Source organism: Meleagris gallopavo, chromosome 10 (genome assembly GCF_905368555.1).
Source record: "Meleagris gallopavo chromosome 10, MGAL_WU_HG_1.1, whole genome shotgun sequence".
Taxonomy (NCBI): Eukaryota; Metazoa; Chordata; class Aves; order Galliformes; family Phasianidae; genus Meleagris; species Meleagris gallopavo.
The window spans coordinates 459,358-480,002 of NC_139413.1; the positions used below are offsets into that span (position 1 = coordinate 459,358).

General features: G+C 40.3%; 2 protein-coding genes across 8 annotated transcripts in view; one reads left to right on the forward strand and one right to left on the reverse strand.

Moving 5' to 3' along the window:
* The window catches only part of TPR (translocated promoter region, nuclear basket protein), a 45,153-nt gene extending 38,269 nt beyond the window's left edge, over window positions 1-6,884 (reverse strand). For all 3 annotated transcript variants that reach the window (XM_010715532.4, XM_010715531.4, XM_010715529.4), the window contains exons 1-8: window positions 6,697-6,884; window positions 5,112-5,216; window positions 4,713-4,786; window positions 3,232-3,328; window positions 2,741-2,844; window positions 1,929-2,093; window positions 1,111-1,203; window positions 921-1,001 (exon numbers count right to left, since the gene is read on the reverse strand). In XM_010715532.4, coding sequence (XP_010713834.2) covers window positions 921-1,001; window positions 1,111-1,203; window positions 1,929-2,093; window positions 2,741-2,844; window positions 3,232-3,328; window positions 4,713-4,786; window positions 5,112-5,216; window positions 6,697-6,847 — 870 coding nt within the window. In that variant the 5' untranslated portion in view covers window positions 6,848-6,884. The remainder of the gene's footprint in view (window positions 1-920; window positions 1,002-1,110; window positions 1,204-1,928; window positions 2,094-2,740; window positions 2,845-3,231; window positions 3,329-4,712; window positions 4,787-5,111; window positions 5,217-6,696) is intronic.
* Window positions 6,885-7,019: 135 nt separating this feature from the next.
* ODR4 (odr-4 GPCR localization factor homolog) overlaps window positions 7,020-20,645 on the forward strand; it is a 77,161-nt gene continuing 63,535 nt past the window's right edge. The window contains exons 1-11 of one of the 5 annotated variants that reach the window (XM_085232075.1): window positions 7,020-7,414; window positions 7,893-8,027; window positions 8,448-8,579; window positions 8,968-9,063; window positions 10,005-10,111; window positions 11,172-11,208; window positions 11,333-11,473; window positions 12,140-12,235; window positions 12,762-12,827; window positions 19,341-19,469; window positions 20,160-20,250. In XM_085232075.1, coding sequence (XP_085088201.1) covers window positions 7,929-8,027; window positions 8,448-8,579; window positions 8,968-9,063; window positions 10,005-10,111; window positions 11,172-11,208; window positions 11,333-11,473; window positions 12,140-12,235; window positions 12,762-12,827; window positions 19,341-19,469; window positions 20,160-20,250 — 994 coding nt within the window. In that variant the 5' untranslated portion in view covers window positions 7,020-7,414; window positions 7,893-7,928. The remainder of the gene's footprint in view (window positions 7,415-7,892; window positions 8,028-8,447; window positions 8,580-8,967; window positions 9,064-10,004; window positions 10,112-11,171; window positions 11,209-11,332; window positions 11,474-12,139; window positions 12,236-12,761; window positions 12,828-19,340; window positions 19,470-20,159; window positions 20,251-20,645) is intronic. The other 4 variants (XM_085232076.1, XM_085232077.1, XM_085232078.1 and 1 more) reach the window with 4 other exon arrangements.

Here is a 20,645-nt window from a genome sequence, read left to right on the forward strand (position 1 = left end):
AAAAGTAAGAAGTGTCAGACACTGATATGCTACGACAAAGCTAACTAATGTTGGCGTGCCCTTTAGCTTCTTTATAGGCAGTGCTAGCTTTTTATTTATTGAAAAGAAGAAGCAGTTTTAAGAAATTTTGAGTATTCAAATTTGATCTCCTTAGGAATTTAAGATTTAAAATAAATATTATACAAACAGTTAATGTTGCTTTGTTTTCAGTTAAAGATCTCAGAAGTGGAAGACTGTACAATGCTTCAGCAGGGGTAACATCATCTATGATCTGACCATACAAAATATTCATGTACAAATCAAACATTCTATTGCACTTAATGCTAGGTTTATAACTATCAATGCATGAAAACTCATAAAACAGGATTACTTAATCTGTGAAACTGACAGATAAGCAGAGGACCAGTCAGCTGGCTCTTTCAGCTATCTTAACAAACTAAAGAATATTTTTCACTCTGAGCTGCCAAAACAATCAATACAAATTCCTGCTTAGATGCTGCTTACTTGACACTGTGTAACATCCACTGCCTGAACCAGATCACTGGCACTTGTGATGTTCACTGCAGTAAACTTCTAATAGCCAAACGTAAAACACCCCCATAGTCAACTTCTACATAAGAACCTTTAACTGCCAATACAACACTATAAAACACAACTCATATGATACAATATGAAGTACTAAACCAGTAAGCATAAAGTTACTGTTTTAACCAGTTGATTAAACTGCCAAATGATGCAAATAATTAAATATTACAAATGTTACCTAAAACAGGACATTTTACAATATTTTGTAATGTAAGGTAGCCTTTCTCACATCCACCACTCAGTGGGGGGAGAAAACCAACCAACCAGTGTGCAATATTCTTAAACCTAAGCCTCAAGTAACGCTAATAACACGTACTGCTGAGTTATTAACTTACCTTATACAAATTAGATAACTTGATGTGGGCATTCAGTTCATTGTGGAATCTTTCCTCCATACCAGCTTGTTGTTCTTTTGCCTAGTAAAGAAGAGCCAGAGTGTGGAGCAATCCACCATTAATTTCACATATTTTTTATTTTATAGAATCAACTGTAATGCTGTTATACATGTACTTCAAGTTGCCCTACCTCCTTCAGTTTATTCAAAAGGTCTTCCACATGTTTCTGAAGATTTTCATTTGACTGCTTTAAGCTGTTTACCTGTTCTTCCATCCGGGAAACCTGTCAAACAGTAAATGAGATTACTGTCTATAAATTTGTCATTATTTCACAAAAATTAGTAACTTATTTTAGAAAATACCATCTCACTGTCTTCTACTTAAAATCAAACAAAGATACCAGAAAGAGCATATTAGTTTACATTCTGATGGGTTCTTCTATATTCAGCTAAATGAAATAGTGACAATCCTCAAAGCGCTCATGTAACTCCATGAGCCTCAGAGGAGAAAAACAGTACAGAAAACCTGACCAATGGACACAGTTCAAACTACTTAAGTACCCAAACAGAAACTCAATAAAGCTGAATATTTTCAAAAAATATGATTTTGCCATGTATTTTGTTTCCAGGAAAACAAACAAACATCATTCCTTGCTCTCCCTCCCACCAAAAGTTAAAGCAGATTCTTCTGCTCCTTACAATTGAGAATTATATTCCTTTACATTTTAATAGCATGATATTGCTATATCCTTTTGTTATCAGTGATGCCAGAATCTCTAGTTTACCATTAAAATCTGTGACTCTAATTTTCAACAATTATATTCTCTACATACTCCTTCTAATTCACAAGATAAATGAAAAATCTCTTTACTGCTGGCAGAAATTACACTTCTTTTTTTTCTAATAGCTATTGAAGTATTTGTTTTCGTTTAATTCAGTTAATCAGGAAGTATTATTTGGAAAAAAAGAAAAAAGAAAAGAAAGGCGAAAGCACTCAATTTAAAAATACCTCCTCTTTCTTGTTCTCCAGATTACATTTAAGTTCTAAGATTTCACTGCCTTTCTCCCTGGCAGTATGTAGAAGTTCATCTGTTTTGGCCTTCAACTCAGAGTTCAGCCAAGTGTTTTGACTCTGCAGCAGTTCCTTTTCTTGCTCCAACCTTTTCTCACGGTACTAAAAAGAGAAATGAACAACACAATTGTACTGGTTCCATAGAAAGTAAAGAAGTTAACAAAGTTCTACACTCAGAAGATGTAACAATTTACAATGTAAATTGTAACAATTTACTATAACCACAAAGGAGATTGTTGTATTGGCAATACTGAGTTATAGGTCTCAGACTACTAAGAACCTCCTGACACACAGATTAGTTTCCTCAACATTTATCATAGTTTGGAACATTTAACTACACATTACCCTAGTCAAAGCAATAGATTAAGACATCAAAATTTTCCCCCCCTTTTCTTCTTTTATCCTCTCTTTCAGTTCTTAATGCACAGAAACATTCACCAACAATCGCTTCTCTCCTTTTTACCTGCTTCTGTGAATATGGAATCACTACTTTTATCAATGAAAAGCTGCCATGGCTGAAGCTTGGGCATGTTTGTTTAACTTAATGTCTCTCCTTGTCTTCTATAAACACACTTGTCATCTCCAGCACCAATCATCAATTTTATAACAAAGTCATTAGTCATAAGTAGCAGGAATAGACTTGACCTACTTTTAACGTCAACAATGACAAAGTGACTACATTACTTGTAAACAACCACTCACTGGTAGTTTAAGCCTTAACACGCATTATGCACGGGAAAATCACTCACTTTCACAGTAACATCTGATGTTTGAAGTTCATCCAACTTCAGCTGAAGTTTCACTTTTTCTGTGTTTGCTTCTGTAAGCTTTTCATTTAAGCGTTTAACATCCTCTGTGGAAAGTGAAACCAATATTTGAAAAATGCTAATTGCAGAATTAATTGTAGCACTATCAGTTTTCATTACTGCCCAAATTCAAATAAGTTTTAAAGAATGAGGACAAATGACATAACGTATAATTGTATATTGTAAAATGACATAGTTTGATTTTGTAGATATAAAATCATACACTGTACATCTGTTATCAAACTGTTGCAAGTCATTTTTTTTTCCCAATTACCATGAAACTTTCTGCTTTGCTTCCTTTTGTCTAGTTTTCCAATCCATTTTTTGGAACTGCCTATATTAACTGGATATTCCATACTTGCAAAACTGTTCAAGTAAGTCTTCCACTTAGCATAATCATGTGAGCCAATCTGTTAATATATTCTTGGTTATACCATTTAAATGCTCAACTTCCTGAGATCGTCTTTCACTTGTTCGGACCAAATCTCTCTTTTCAGCTTCCAGTTCTTCTTTTTCTCTACTTAAATGGCTCTGAAAAGATTTCAAAAAAGTAATAAAGAAATGTCATCAGCTTTTTATGACAGGTTAGTCACTATTTATATTTATCATCACAGAGAAGTGTGTTAAATGCTATCCCCTCCAGTGTTAGCGAACAAAAACTGGGATAAGAGGCTTCCACGACAGACAACTGAATCAGTCTAAACTACATAACATGAAACTATGGCTGAGTCCACTGTTTCTGTCACACTGGGAACAACTCAAACAAGTGCAAGTTAACATATTTTTCTTCTAGTGCATAATAAATAACAGATTTCTATTTTTTTTCTCATAAATCATTCTGATATTCATGTCCAACATGCCTTTTGTCCTTAAATACAAAATGTCTAATATCAGATAGCAAAGCAGAGAAAGAAGCATCACACAACTTCCAAGAGCAGCATAGGTAGAATCCGTGCCTTTGCCTTTTAACTGGGATATAGAGATCCAGACTGCCACAGGATTCCTGGTTATAGCTGTATGCAAATGAAGACTAGAATGAAAATTTTTGTACATAAAGCAGATGAAATCAATAAAATGGCCAGCAGAAATACAAAAGAAACAATAAAAAGAACTGTTCAGAACTATATGCAAATATAATGTGCTTTGCAGGACAGCTTTGTTAGCTAAGGAGCTCACTGAAACAGTTTTATTTGTTTAAACAAAAGATAACAGTAATCAAAGAATGAACACACACAAAAGAAAAATAAAAATGAAACACAAACTCAATACCCTTGCATAATTTACAAGTCAAAGCATTGCCTTTGTCTTCTGAGGAAGCGCTACGAACTACTTCAGCAAAGCTGAAGTACAGCTCTGCGAGGAAACAATCAGATAGCTCTTTCATGGTTGAAGAATTAGTATAACAATACTTTACTTTCCCACTCCACAATTAGTGTTCTGTTGGATCAGCCATCCAACATGACTCATCCTGCAATTCCTTATGACTTATGAGCATAATGCAAGGAAAACTGTACCAGAGTAGGAGAAAGGATGGAGGAAAAACAGATCTCTAATTTGCAGCTCAATGTTTGATAAGGAGTAACATAGAACACACCCTTGATTTCTGAGGTTCACTTTAAAGTCACTTTGGAACAGGTAGGTTTCAGATGGGGTGAGACAATATATTCAAATTCAAATAAAAGGATCTGCTCTGGCTTATGTTCACCTATAACTCAGTTTGCTAGAACACTAACTTCTTAAAAAAAAAAAAAAAAAAAAGAGATATGCAGTTATCTTGCTCATGTCCACAAAGACATGTAAATATGTACATTGATACATGTGCTGGTACTGAACCAAATTTCAAGTTGGACTGTATGTGTTCTTCGCAGGATCAGACTCAACTCTTTCTGTTTATTGTGTCTAGTTCTTCCAGTACCTGAATGGCTGCATTACGATCCTGAGCAGCTTCAAGCTCTTTATTTTTCTCATTCAACAACTTCAGCTGTTCATCTGTTATATAAAAACAAATAGTTGTGAGGCATCTGTAATAAAAATCCAGTAAATGGACTGGGGAGACAGTATTGTGACAAACCAAAACTATCATAGGGCCAGAGGCATTTATAGTGAAGAATGAAATGTAAACCACTCTAGAGCTATTACAGTTTTTTTCCCATTAAAACAGAAAATTTCACTAAAAGCAAAGTCTCTATTTGCAGAAATAATAAATGTATTTTAAGGATTTCAACTCCTACTGAAAACTTAAGACATTTCAACACAACATTGGACTAAAAACTGCCAATTTTGCCAAGTCTTATGAATAAGCAGTAATACTCACGAAGTTTTTTAAGCTCCTCACGGAGAGTTTGACATTCTTGTGTCTCATTTACAAGTCTCTCCTGACTTTGAGCCAGACGCTTTTCTACTTCAAAATATTGTTGTTCTGCAAAATTAACAACATTACCTCAGTTCTACTTCAAATCCACTTTTCTTCTTTCTTCTCCTTATAGAGGATGCATACTATCAGACATTAGTTTAAAACAGTATTTAATCATAAGATATATTAAAATAATAATACTATAGTAGATTTTGAATTAAAATGTCCTTTTGAAGCCAAAAAGTTTAATTTTCATATTGAATTAACATTGTTTTAAACACTTCATTAATATGGGAAAAGGATACACTTACAAAATCAATCAACAAATAAAGTGTACGTAACTGTTATACTTGAATGTTTTTGATTTAGCTAGTGTTACAGCAGCACAACCATACAGCCTTGGCTCACTAATGTCATCTTAAAATTTCTTGTATGCGTAGACTAATTCTACATATACAGAATAAAAGACATGTATTGCGAGATTTTATTTGGATAATGTTCAATAATTCTTAAAACTAACTCTGTGCAGCTCTACGCTGCACTTCCCAGTGCACTCAAAAAACAATTAGACATTTTGATTTATCATCTGAAACAGCACGTTACAGCGCTTAACTACAAGATATGTTGTAAAACCAGCGTTTGTCTTGTTATCAGGCACTGTGGAGTTCTGGGGCAGCACCAAGTGATTTTTGCATATTTTATGCTTCAGAGCGTAGTTTATAGCTCCAAGTAATACTGCCCTCCAGTTATGTGAGAGAAGCATGGACATGAAAGAGAATAATCCGCTACGGTGTGTAGTTACCTCAGCTTACAGTATTTATTCACGTTCTACAGTAAGACTTCTACCATGAAAAATACAGAGGCTGATGGGGAGGCAGCAGCTTGCAGCCCCCAACAACTTGGCCCACTTCCCCAGCACTGCCCAGTGCTCTTATTCCTCCCCTCTGTTTGCACTTCTGCTACAGTTCTCTACAGCCATCAAGTCTTCTGTGACTAAGTAATCTCCAAACCAATAGAAAGATATAGTTTCTATTTGGTGTGTTTTATCTGGAAATATTATGATCTCTAACAGGGAATCAAGAAGGAAAACTATTTGAGGATTGAGTGAATAAACAATTATCACTCCTCCACGGAAAGGATCAAAGCAGACCCAGGGCTCGTTACAAGCCTGACAAAGAGTTTTTCCTTAGGTCCATTCTGAAAGCAGTTTTAAAGCGGTTTGTAGCTTCACAGAAACGCGACAAGGCGTCGCTCCCTCGCAGCATGCAGTCCCTGCAGCACGAGACCCCGGCAGAACCCGGCTGAGACCCGCAAGCCCGGGACCCAGGCACCTCGCAGGCCGCGGCAGACACCGAGCGCTACATCCTCCTGTCCCAACATTCCCGTCGGAGAGCACGTCGCCGCCGCTACCCCTCAGGCCCTGACCCGGCCCAGGCCCCGGCTCAGAGAACAGAGGCCCCACCGGGCAGCAGGACGAGCCCCAGCCCCTCACGGCGCCTCGGCCCCACTGCCGCACGCCTCCCGCCCTCCCTGCCCCTAGACTCACCGCTGTCCACCTTGAAGCGCTCATGCCTGGCTCGCAGCCCATCGATTTCGCTCTGCTGATCAGCCAGAAAACGCTCCAGCTTCCCCTGCACCGGCTTGGACAGCTTGGCGAGCTCGGCCCGCTCCAAGACCTGCTGCAGCACGGCCGCCATCTTGGGCGCAGTGCAGTGCGCCACCGGTCGCGACGCGCTCAGGGCGCAGGCGCAGCGCTCCCGACCGCGCGGCTGACGGGCCGGGCCCCGCGGAACCATGGGAAACGTAGTTTTCCATGGGGCGGGAGGAGCGCTGACAAGCACTTTCGCTTCCGGTAGAGCAGCTCGTTCCGCCACGTTGGGTGAGGCGACGGCTGTTGCTGGACGAGTGAGAGTGGCTGCTATGGAGCTAGGAGGCTCGGGCGCGTTGCGGGGTGACCTGCCGCGCAGTCGCTCCCTTTCCCGAAGCGTTCGGGAGTGCGGGCAAGGTGCTGAGGCCTCGGCCACACAAAACATGGCGGCGGGCTGTCCCGCCGCGCGCTTTTTTCCCGCTCTTGAGCGTCATCGAAGTGCGGCGCTGAGGAGAGGCTGAGGTGGCGGCGGCTGCAGTGCGGCGGATGTTGGCCGCGTACCTCAGGCTGCGGGACCGGCGGCGGCCCGAGGCGCTGAGGTGCAGCAGCAGAGCAGCGAGCAGCGCAGAGGCGGTACGGGGCCGGCTGAAGCGAGGCGAGCGCCGGCAGCGGTGAGGTGAGGGGATGGCGGCTGTCCTCGTTGTGGTGCCGAGCTCCAGCTGTGCCGCGGGCTGGTAACTGAGCGGTGCGGTTACGTGCGACTGGGCAACAAAGCAAGTTCTTCTCGAAGGGCTCTGAACGCAGGAGGAACGGCGTGCCGTGAGCTGGGGCGCAGAGTGGTGTGGCAGAAGGTCGTTGCTCGGAAGTGTGATTTTCCTAATGCTTATTTGATTGACTTGCTGTGTCATTTCAGCGATGGGCACTTAAAGTGGGTATTCTAAAGTAGTCTTTCAAGTAAGGCTAGTGTGTACTTTTTTCTAGCCTGCGGAGTTACATTTTTCATTGAAAAACAGTTGTAAATCGTAAAATAATTTTCTTGACAAATAAAAATTAACTTGCTCAGGATTTTTTTTTTTTCTGATACTCGTTTTCATGTAACCAATATAGTTACCAGTGTATAATTGATTTGACTTTGTACGTGATTTGTTTTGTAGGCTGAAACTGAAATACCTGGTCTTGGACTTGCAGCAATGGGCAGAACGTATTTTGTTGAGGAAACTGTTGGGCAGTACCTTTCAGACCTCAGCGTAAAGTTTAAGCCTTATGTCACTGGGTTGTTAATAGGGCAGGTAAGCATGTGGGGAAGGATTGCTAAGCCCGTTCTGTACTCTTATATTAGCTGGAGAAAACCCCATTGACTTCCAAAATCTGTGTTGTCTATTGCCATTCCATGGGGCTTCTGTATTGCAGGAGAATGGTCCATAAAGCGTTTGCAGCATCAGCTGAGTACTCAGGTTTTCTAAAAAAATGTTTTGAAAGACTGGACACAGGGAAAAGAAAAATTTTAATGATAACACTTAACGCTAAACCAGTTTTTTAAGGCAAAGACAGGAAAAATTCACGCAGGAAGTAGTTTTGTAGCAGGTTGTTATACAGTTTAGCCCTAAATGTTGTAAAGTGGCACTTACAGGTACTGTGTTACGTAATATGTATGTTTCTGGACTTGGTATTAGCCTGAAATTATTGGCTCCCATTGTTGTTTTTGCAAGTGTTCTCCGCAAAGAGACTACATAATTCGAGCTGCTCGAACACCTCCAAAGGAAGATCAGAAGGAAGGCAACACCAGTCCTTCAAAACTGGATTCCATTGACGAAGAATGGATCACTGCACATGCCAGTCAGGTAGTGTAATCTGAGTTTCTGGAGGGGCTGGGAGAAATGGAAAGGAGATGATACGGAGCTACCATCATTTCTGTAATCTCTAGCCTTTTTTTTTTTTTTTCTTTTTTTTCCAAAAGAAATACACTTTCTTAGGCACACTTTGGTTTATTAAACCAAAATGTCTTTATTTTTTGCTTTCGAAGCTTATGGTAAAACAGAAACGTAATAGGGCTGAAGCAAGAAAATTAGGAAGATAGTCTGTTCCTCTGTTTTGGAAGAACCTCTATGTGAGAAATGGCCTTGCTTATATCTGCTCTCAACTCATACTCATCTCATTAGAAGTTTTTGATGCACTGTGTTATGCCTCTGCTATGATTTGTATTAATACATGTTGTTTCCTGTCTTTAAGGTTTCTAGAATGCTTCCTGGAGGCTTATTAGTTGTTGGTGTGTTTATAATTGTAACTCCAGAACTGTCAAAAGATAGCCAAAATGTTTTACGCAGGGTAAGTACTGAAAAATGGGGAAAAGGCTAAGATATTTTTAGGTGTGTAACTGAGTAATTTTATGTTATTGTCTGTAGTATATATGGTTGTTTGTGCTTTTTTATAAGGTAAAGTAGCAAAAACATTCTGGTTTGATTTATAGTTTTGTGATTGAAACCTCCAAAATTGTTGTCCTCTGGTATTTGCTAGCTTTCTGTCTCTTGTGGTGTTTCAAAGCACTACAGTGCTCAAGTATACTATCCTAAAGCATTTACTAAAAACAGATGCTTTGACTTAGAGAAAATCTCTTTAACGTTGTTCTATTAAATCTTTGTGGCACGATCATTAGCAGTGGAACGTATTAGCTTTTTGATTGTTTAGAGGCATTTAAAATAGTGAAAGATCTGTAACTAATTTCTCTAAAAGGAATATTTTGTGTAGAGATATTATTATTTGAGTTAGGTCCATGGGATTGTATTTAGAAACTACTTTCTGTCATGTCTTACAGGCTTAAAATGCATCGTTGTAGTATTGAAACATCTTGTGCTGCGTTTAGTTTTAGTTCTTTAGATGTAGGTTCGTTTTCTTTTTTTCACAGGACAAACGTAAGTGATTTTAATGTGAAAGATTTGCAGCCTTTGGTCTAAAGTGAAATGCTGTAGTATTTTTTGTAGGAGAAAATCTTACAAGTTGAATATGTGAATATGTATTGCTTGCTTCAGTTTATATGGAAGATGAATTAAGTTTGCATGTGCAACTTTCGCTTTGGAGTGTTAGCCTATGAATCTTTGCTGAATTTTCTTTCAGTATGAAATTTTGGTGACATATATGAAAATGTTATTTATCCATAATCACAATATTGTTGGAGTTAGAATTTCAGTGCAAAACTGTTTTCCAGAACTTGTAATAAATCAGTTGGCTGGAAAAATCTGTAATATTTTTTTTTTCCTTTAAATCTTTAGCTAATCTTTTCTATAGAAAAGTCCTTGACTAAAAGACGGCTCTGGAAACCTGCTGACGAGGATGTCTCGGACAGAGCAGCTCTTCAAGTTTGTTCTGCTACAAAAAAGTATCCTTTTTTAGCAAGCTTTGTTGATTGAGACCCCAATCTGATTTCTTAAGTTATTTTTGAATACAAGATTTTGTAGAGATTCCCAGGATTAGTTTACTACACAAACCTTAAAAAGCAGTCTCTTCTGATTTGCTCATTTCACGGCACCATGTCCATTTATCGTAACTCTGCATAGTGTAACTGGTCATAAGGCTTTGTAAGGCATGTTTAGTTGGCATCTATATTCTCTTTTTTGTATTGTGTACAAGTACAGTGAACTATCAGACTACTTTTACTAAAATTATAGTTTTCTGTGAATTAAAATGAATGGGTGTGCTACATTTGGTGGTACTTCTATTGTAGAAGCTGCAAGACAATACCACGTCTTCTGTAATCATTAGTTGATAGATGTGTCTATTGTTTCTGGAGTAGAGAGCAAGTTTTTTGGCTGGTGGATGAACTGGGAGGGGGAAGTTATTTTTTTAATCGAGATAGACCTTTAAGCTGAAATCATGGACTTTTCTGATTAGCCATAGTAGGACTGTTGGCCCTCTTGGGCAAAATTTCCCCAGTTTCTTACTGTTGGATTTGTGTGTGTGTGTGTGTGTGCTGGCATCAAACTATGCATTTCACAATTAGAAAAAAATTACATAGAATAAGAAAATCTGAAGTATTGCGTAACTTAAGCTTGAAAGTGATACTCGTGTGGAAATAAGAAAGTGCCAGGCATGTGGGATCTATACGAGTCCTGCAGAAGAAGGTTGGGTTTGTTGATAATGAGATAAATGCAAGAGAAGAAGGCAAGATTTTACTTAACAAATTCAGAGAAACTGGCAAACTGCAAATTTGTGCATTGGTAGTTCTTGTGAGTACCTGTTGATATTAATATAGATAACACAGCATCACTATGGTATTTGGAGTTTAGGGTCAAATATTTTTCTACTTTTTTATATTAATTAAAGTTAAGAACTTTCTCAGTTCTCAAAAAAGAAGCTACTACTACAATGGAGAAAGTAATTTCAAATTGTTTGTATTTGCTCTTTGCTTTCCTCTGAATCTTTTTCTTTAAGTAGTGTAGAATAGTTTGCCGGACCTATGACGTACAAGATCCAAAGGTAAGTTTGTTGCTCTGCGTTGTATGCAGCTTTTAATGTATGACAATTCATGTTTTAAAAATACCTCATATGTGAGTTACATGATGTTTTATATAGGTGTTTTCTTGCTTACTTCTGCCCTCAGGGTTCAGCTAAACCAGCAGACTGGAAATATCAAAATGCTCTGTCTGCTTCCTGGTTATCCTTGGGCTGCACGGTAAATGTTAACATCCACATTCCACTTCTTGCGACTTCACCCAACCATGACTTGGAGAAGAATACCAAGGTAAGTAACTGACTGCATCAATTTTCTAGTTATTTTTCCTCTTGTAAATGTTATTTAAAGTCAATTTGAAGCATTGCTAGTGTAGAAATACTGATAGCTCTTCTTTTGCTGTGCTTAGTGTTTGTGGTTTCCTTTCCTCAAAATTGTTAGCAATTATCATGATGATCATAGAATCACCAAGGTTGGAAAAGACTTCCATTCTAATTGTCCACCTGCCACCAAAATTTCTTCACTAAACTGTTTCCCTTAGTACCACATCTAAATGTTACTTGAACACCTCCAAAGATGGTGACTCAACCACCTCCCTGGGCAGCCCATTCCAGTGCCTCAGCACTCTTTCGGAGGAGAAATTTTTCCTAACATCCTACCTGAACCTCCCCAGGCACAACTTGAGGTCATTCTCTTGTTCCTATTGCTAATGACATGGGAGAAGAGACTGACCCCCACCTCACTACAACCTCTTTTCAGGCAGTTGTAAAGAGCAATAAGGTCTCCCCCGAGCTTCCTCCTCTTTGGACTAAACAATTCCAGTTCCCTCTGCCTCTCCCCATAACACTTCACTAACACTTCACCAGTTTTGTTGCCCTTCTTGACACGCTCCAGGACCTTGATGTCTTTCCTGTAGTGAGGGGCCCAAAATGACATTTTTGTTTTCACTTTTTAAAGAATGGGTTAAATCGATGGTCAAAGCAGATAGAAGATAGTATTTTTCTGATCAATGGACAAGTTAAAGACAATGATACAGAACTGCTGGAAGGCCAGGTGAGTGCCATATAGTAAGGAAAAACTAATTTATGAAGCTCCAGTTTGATAAAACAGTGAACAGAAGGATTTCTGTACAATATTTGTTGATGTAATTGGCCTGTTTCAAATAGTATGCAGAAGTTGTTGTTTTCCCATTTTTCATTGCTGCAAATTGTCTCTTCTTCCTCTGCAGTAGTGAAAGTAATGTGAATATATGATGTCTGACTAAAAAAAAAAATGTTCAATATGTTGTCTCTGGCCTTATTGCCTCATTAAAGAATCCAAGGTAGGTGTAGATGTAGGTGGTGAGATTACTAAGACCTATATGTCTCTAAATGTTAAAAAAAAAAAAAAAGTGGAAAAACCTTGATTGGCTGTCCCAGTCATTTCGCCTTTTGATTTTGTGACTATAGTCTCACTATAACTATTTAGCATTTTTTTTCCTCTTAAAATATAAACTATGGCCATTTTATGCCATAGTGAAGATGATTATAAAGCAGCTTAACATGAATACTTCATATGACACGTGTTCATTTTCTTTCAGAAAAAGTTAAGGGGAAATATTCATTCCAGTATTCAGATTTTTGATGTCAAGGTTTTGACACAGCTGGTAAGTAGTGCTGTCTGATAAAATGCAGTAGGAAATGGAAGATTCTAGTCTAAAAATCCTCCTTAGTTTATCCAAAGATTTTTTTTTTTTTTTCTCTGGATATTGACTGTGAAACTGACTGTGGACAGATCTGCATGTTTTGTGTCTTTGGAATTCTTTTCTTGATGTCCATGTTGACTAAGAATTGCACAGTATTGAGGAAAATTGTGAGGAAAATTTGAACCATTGGCTAGAGAAATGAAGACTAGTTCATTTCATATTAAGGCACTTGTGTATCCTCACTTGGTGACTGCAATTGTTCTGAATTTCAGAATGAATCCTATTTGTAATGGCTAGCTATGCACATTTCCTTGAATACTTTCATCAGAAGCTCAGTCACTAGTTTTGAGTTGAGGTACAGATCCTGTGAGCTGAATCAAAACCTGGAGCTGTCCAGGTGTAAGTTAGAAGTTTCCTTTCTAGCAGAGGTTGTGCTGAAATGACACCTGAGTTAGGCGCCCCAGTCATGTCATGAAGTCTTATGCCTAGGCATTGCTTTGTAGTCTTCCTTCATAACACAGGTCATTCTGTTTTGTCAAGTAATTCCTTGGTTTCATAAAGTTGTGCCTAGCAAAACATATATAAGCTTACAAAAAGTCATTTTAAAGACTTTAGAGTATCTAAGCTACTTTCATTGTTACACTGTTCCAATGGTTAATTATCTCAGAAAAAAAGATTAAAAAAAACCCTAACTTTTTGTTTTGGTGTAATCATGGAATTACAGAATGGTTTGGGTTGAAAGGACCAATCTAATTCCAGCCCCCTGCCATAGGCAGGACATGTCCCACCAGAACAGGCTGCCCGGGGCCCCGTGCAGCCTGGCCTTGAGCACCTCAAGCAATGGGGCATCCACAGCTTTTCTGGGCAGCCTGTGCTATTCCAGTGCCTGACCATCTTGTGAGTAAAAAAAATCTGCCTAATATTTTGTCTAAATCTACTCTCAAAAATGTTGAACTGTTCCCTCCTGTCCTATCACTGCACTCCAGAGAAGGAGTCCCTCCCCATCTTTCCTGTAGATTCTTATTAAATACTGGAAAGCTGTTCTAACTTACCAAGCCCTAATTCCCTCAGCATGTCTCCATAGGAGAGGTGCTCATAGAATTAAAGAATGGCTAGAGTTGGAAGGGACTTCAAAGGTCATCTAGTTCCAACCCCCTGCTCTGGGTAGTGTTGCCAACCACTAGATCAGACTGCCTAGAACCCATGAAGCCTGGCCTAGACTGCCTCCAGGAACAACTTCTCTGGGCGGTTTCTTCCAGTGCCTCACCACCCTCTGAGGGAAGAATTGCTTCTTAACATCTAGCCTAAATTTACCTTTTTGTTTAAATCCATTTCCCTTTGTCCTGTCACTATCTACCTGTGTAAAAAGTTGGTTCCTCTCTGCTTGGAAGCTCCTTTCAAGTACTGGAAGATCACAATGAGGTCTTCCCATAGCCTTCTCTTCTCCAAGCTAAACAGTTCCAACTCCCTCAACCTTTCTTCATAGGAGAGGTTTCCAGTCCTCTGATCATGGCCCTTCTCTGGGCCCACTCCCCACAGCTCCACATCCTTCTTCTGCTGGGAGCCCCAGACCTGGACATAGTACTCTAGTGGGGGCCTCACAAAGGCAGAGAGATAATCCCCTTCCCCTTCTCTGCTGGCCATTCCTCTTTTGATGCAGCCCAGGGTACCATTGGCCTTTTGGGCTCCAAGAGCACGTGCTGGCTCATATCCAGCTTTTCATCCACCAGGACCCCATGTCCTTCTCGGCAGGGCTGCTCTCATAGTTCGTCTCCCAGTCTGTACTCATAGCTAGGATTGCCCTGACCCATGTGCAACACCTTGCACTCGGCCTTGTGGAACCTCAGAGATTCTCATGGGCCCACTTTTCAGGCTTGTCCTGGTCCCTCTGGATGGTATTCCTTCCTTCTATGCTATTGACTACACCATTCAGTGTCATAGCGTCATCTGCAAACTTGCATCCCACAGTCTAAGTCATTGATAAAGATGTTGAAGAGTACTGGTCCCAAGATGGACCCCCGGGGGGACTCTGCTTTATGACCGGCCTCCACCTGGAAGCAGAGCCATTTACAACAATCCTCTGGTTATGATCATCCAGTCAATTCCTTATCCTCTGAACAGTCCACCCTTCAAATCAATATCTCATTAATTTAGAGAAAAAGGTGGTGCAGAACTATGTCAAAGGCCTTGCACAAGTCCAGGTATGAAATCAGTCTCCCTTCCTTTGTCCCCCAGTGCTGTCACTCCATAGAAGGCCATCAGATTGGTCAGGCATGATCTGCCATTGGTGAAGCTGTGCTGGCTGTCTCAGATCACCTCCTTATCTCATATGTGCCTTAGCATCTCTTCCAGGAGGATCTGCCTCACGATCTTCCCATGCACAGACCTGAGACTTCACTGGCCTGTAGTTGCCTGGGTCTTCCTTCAGAAATGAGGATGATGTTTTCCTTTTTCCAGTCACTAGGGACTTCACCTAACAGCCATGACTTTTCAAATATGATGGAGCACAGTTCGGCAACCACATCAGCCAGTTCCTTCTGGATCCTGGGATATATATTATCTGGTCCCATAGACTGTACACGTTCAGCCTTACGAGTGGTCTCAGACTTGCTCTACTCTTAGTCTGGGAGGGATTTTGCTCCCCTGACCTCTGCTTGTAAGTTCAGGGATGCAAGAGACTTGGGAAGCCTGACTGGCAGTGGAAACGGAGGCAATGAACTCAATGAGTACCTTAGCCTTCTCCACATCTGAGGAGGCCAGTTTTTCCTTTTCATTTTTCAGAGGGGGTACGCACTCCTTCACCTGACTCTAGTGACCCACGTACGCAAAGAAACCCGCCTGTTTTTTTTTCATCCCTTACTGAACTAAATTCCATCCATGCCCTGGCTTTCTTGATCTCATCCCTGCACATCCTGACAGCATCCCTGTATTCTTCCTATGCCACCCTTCCCTGATTCCACTGCTTATACTTTTCCTTCTTTTCTCTCAGTTTGACCAGCAGGTCCTTGCTCAGCTATGATGCCTTCTCTGCTTGATATCTTATTCTGGAGTATGGAGAGCTCTTGTGCTCTCGGAAATGTTCTTAAACCACTGCCAGCTCTGTTTTGTTTCTTTGTCCCTATGGAGAATTTTCCAGGGGGCTCTCGTCCAACAATTCCTTGGAATTCCAGGAACTGAAATTTGCTCTCCTGAAGTTCAGTGTCCTGACTCCACCCTTTTCCTGGCCCACGTTCCTTGAGATCACAAACTCGACCAGGGTATGGTCACTGCAGCCCAGGTTGCCTCCAATGAGCTCCTCTGCTCTGATAAGCACCAGATCCATCAACACTTCCCCTCTGATTCAGAAAGTTGTCATTAATGGAATCTAGGAGTCTCCCTGGATCACTTGCAGGTCACCATGTTCATTTCCCAGCAGATATCTGGGTGGTTGAAAACCCCCATTAGGATCAGAGCCTGGGAGTGCAACACCTCTTGCAGCTGAAGGAAAAAGGCCTTATCAACAGGCTCCCCTTGGCCACATGTCTTATAGTAGATCAGAGGGCATGTGATCCATGAAAAGCCTTGTGGCCTCAACTGAACTCACTCCAACATCTCTGTGTCCTTCTGTTGCTGGGGGCCCTAGAGCTGAATGCAGCACTGCAGGTGGGTTCTCATGAGAGAGAAGCAGAAGAAATCAGTCAGACAGTTATCTCCTTTACCCTGCTGGTCACACTGCTTTTAATACATACAGGGTGTGTTTGGCTTTCTGGGCTGCAAGCTCACGTTTCTGACTTGTGTTCAGTTTTTGTACACTAACGCTTCCAAGTCCTTCTCAGGGTTGCCCTCAATCCACTTTCCACTCAGCCTATATTCATGTTTGGGATTGCTCTGACTCATGTACAGGATTGTGCTCTTTGTCTTGCTGGACTTCATGAGCTTCACATGGACCCACCTCTCTAGTCCGTCTGTATCTGTGGGTGGCATCCTTTTTATTAACCACACCGTGCAGGTTCATGTTGCCTACAGACTTGCTGAGAGTGCACTCAGACCTACTGCCTATGTCACTGACAAAGATGTTAGATAGTGCTGGTCCCAGGAACCTCTGAGGAACACCTCTCATCACTTGTCTCTGCCTGGACACTGAATTGTTGACTGTAACTTTTTGGGTGAGCATCTAGGCTGTGGATTTCCAACCTTTTGGCTTGCCTGGGCCACATTTGAGTGAAGAGGAATTGTCTTGGGACGCTTATGAGATGTATAATATAGAATCATTAAAGAAAAGGCCACTAAGATCCAGGCATATCCTACCTGCAGCCCAGCACGGCTTACAGCGCAGCCCACCCCTTTCCTGCAATCTAAAGGCAGTGGCTCTGCGCCACAGGGCGGCCCCACACCTATCTCTCAGCGACTGCTAAACTGTCATTGTGCTCTTAACACTATCACCTGAAACAGGGTATGGGGGGACAGTGCTGTGCAGTGTTGACTCAAGCAATAGCAAATTATTATATGCATTTTGATATACTGGCTAAAGACAGAGCTTTGAACAGCAAGGAATATGCAGCTGTGCTTTCTGTTTTGATAAAGGAATTTGAAAATGGAATCATAGAACCCTTAGAGTTGGAAGGGATCTTTAAGGATTATCTGGTCCAACTCTCCTGCAATGAACAGGGACATCCACATCTCAATCAGGTGCTCAGAGTGTCGTCCAGCCTGGCCTTGAAAGTCTCCAGCTATGAGGCTTCCACCACATAGCTAGACAACGTGTTCCAGTGCATCACCATCCTCACCGTAGAAGACTTTTTCTTTATACCAAGCTCAAACCTACCCTCTTTTAGTTTGAAACAGTTTTCCCTTGTCCTATCGCCATGGACTCTGCTAAAGAGTCTGTCCCCTTCTTTCTTATAGCTCCCCATTAGATACTTAAAGGCCACTTGCAGGTCACCTTGGAGCCATCTCTCCAGGCTGAACAGCCCCAGCTTTCTCAGCCTGTACCTGCAGAGAGGTGTTCCATCCATTGGATCATTTTTGTAACCCTCTTCTGGATGCTTTCCCAGAGGTCCATGTCTCTACTGAGGACTCCACATCTGGAACAGTGCTCCAGGTGAGGTCTCACCAGCACAGAGCAGAGGGGCAGGATCACCTCCCTCGCCCTGCTGGTCACGCTGCTTCAGACCAAAAAGCAAAAAGAAAAAAAAATTGAAAAATCGATTTTTTTCAGCATTCTTGAAACCTGTTCTCAAATTCCTTTGTCACAGTGGAAAGCGAGGCTGGAATTTTTTTGCTGTTCACAGGACTGTGTTTAGCCAACATATCAAAATGCATACAGTTATTTGCTATGACTTGAGATAGTACTGCACCGCACCCTCCCCATGCCCTGGTTTTAGCTGACACAGTGCTGACTGCTCACTGATGTTTGGTCACTGCCCAGCAATGGGTGCACACCTGGGGCTGAGCTGGGCTGCTCAATGGGAAGAGCCACTGCCATGAGGGTGTGGGGCAGGGGCTGGGCTGCAGGATGTGCCTGATCTGGTCAATTCCTTATCTATCGAGTGATTCATTCACCAAATCTGGTTCTCCATTTTACAGACAAAGATGTTGTGTGGGTTGTTTTCAAATGCTTTGGACAATTCCCAGTTCATGACATCAGTTGCTCTTCATTTATCCACCAGTACTATAGATGGCCAGCAAATTTGCCAGGCACAATTTACCCTTAGTGAGTCTGTGTTGTCTGTCACCTACCGCTTCTCTGCTTTCCATGTGCCTTAGCGTAGTTTACAGGAGGATTTGCTCCATGATCATGCCAGGTGCAGAGGTGAGACTGAATGGGATGCAGTTCCCTGGGTCTTCCCTTCCTTCCTTTTTAAAGAAGTGAGGGTTACGTTTACTTTTTCCAGTCACAACAGAAGTTGATTAGTTCCTGTAGTTCCTGCAGAAGTTACATATCCATATGTTTCCAGGTGTGTCTTAAAATGCTATCTAGGATGCACTCATTGTTTTTTGTAAATAGGAAAACTGTCTCTAGGGAAAAGGTTGATGCAGTTCTTAATACGACATATATTATATATAGATTATATGTATATCTAATATATATTGGATAGATATATAATTACTGCTTGTTGATGGGTGGCTCTTTGAATACCTTAGGTTATGCTTATTATACGGTAAAAAAACCTACTTAATTACTAAAAAAAAACACGTTTAAAAGCTTGCTAAATTGTGATACCAGTACTTACCATCCCTTTACTGAAGTGTTTCGAAAGTCTCACAGACACAAATATTTAAATCACAAGAATAAGTTTTAAATAATTGAAAAGGAGAGATATTTTGAGTTATAATTAACAAAACTTAAAAAAGAAAAAAGAGGAATTATGAGGGAAGACAGGTTACATGTAAACATCTTGAAGTATGCTTTTAATTTCCTAGCTCTGTTTTTCGTTACTCGTGCTGCAAGTGCCTAGGTAACAAGATAAAACTGAAGCACATTTTGTTTTTCAGTCCCAGGGTTCAAGTCATAGATCAACAGCAACAGTCCAGGTCTGCAGCGGTTCCATAAATCTCAAAGGTGCTGTGAAGTGCAGAGCCTATGTACATAACAGCAAGCCAAAAGTGAAAGAAGCCATTCAGGTAATGTCTAGTTCATCAGAAATAATTTTCCAAAATACGTAAAGTTTATCATGCTTTTTTCGTCACTGAAATGGTGTGGCCTAAACTGGGGTTCACCCCTTGAACTTATAGATTAGTTTCTGAAATCATTTGTGCAGGGGAGTAAGAGAGGGTGGATTCTCTTCATTTTTCACTTCTTCAGCTATTTCTTCTGTTAAAACTATTCTTTGGTGAATCTTTGCATAATTTGTGTTTAGGCTGTTATAGATTTTCTTAAAATTAAGAAAATGTTGCAGACTGTGTAATTTTGTACACATAGAAGGTAAAATACAACTTTGTTTGTTCAGTGTTTTTTTTTTCTTTATTGAGTCAATGCCTTGTCATTATTTTTGTTTGATTTTGATGTCCAGAAATCATCAGTTCTAGCAATACTAAATTTTTTCTCTGCTTTTCATCTTTGTTGTTTTTTATTTTATATTAGTTCTTGTAATGCTAGCATCTCTTTATTGAACTTTTAGTTCCCACTGGAGATTTTAAAATCTGATAAGATTACCTCTTATTTTAATTTTCTTCAGAGCTTTTTATTTTCTGGAGAACTATTCTTTCAACATAGTTTAGACCTATGAGGCATTTCTGTTCTTGTTTCTTACTAACGGAATGGTTTGCAAATGTCTTTTGTGTTGCTCATATTTTTACTTTTTCCTTTTGCAGGCTTTGAAGAGAGACATAATAAACACATTGAGTGATCGTTGTGAAATACTGTTTGAGGATCTCATTATGAATGAAGGACATTGTAAAAAAAGTAGGAATTCAGGGAAAAAATCCGTTTACGCTTGCAATACATTTTTGTTCTTGTAGAAAGCTCTGCTGCCATAGTGAAGATCCGCTAGAGGGAAAAAAAAAACGCAAAAAAACACCAAAACAAACACCAAAACAAAGTTTGTCGGCATTGACATTTTCTTAAGTCAGAAGAGTTTTGATTAAGTTCAGATATGTTCTTTGGTACCACAGTCTTCACACAAAGTCTGTGTTCAGTTCTTATGGCCGTAAAATGCAATTTCAACCCTTTTCTCATTGACTGCGAATTCTGTAATTTTTTAAAATTCCACAGTTAAAACTCTAACTGAACTCCTAATTTGTAGTGTGTGTTTTTTACAAAATCCCTCCATGACATTCCTGCCTACTGATATAAAAATG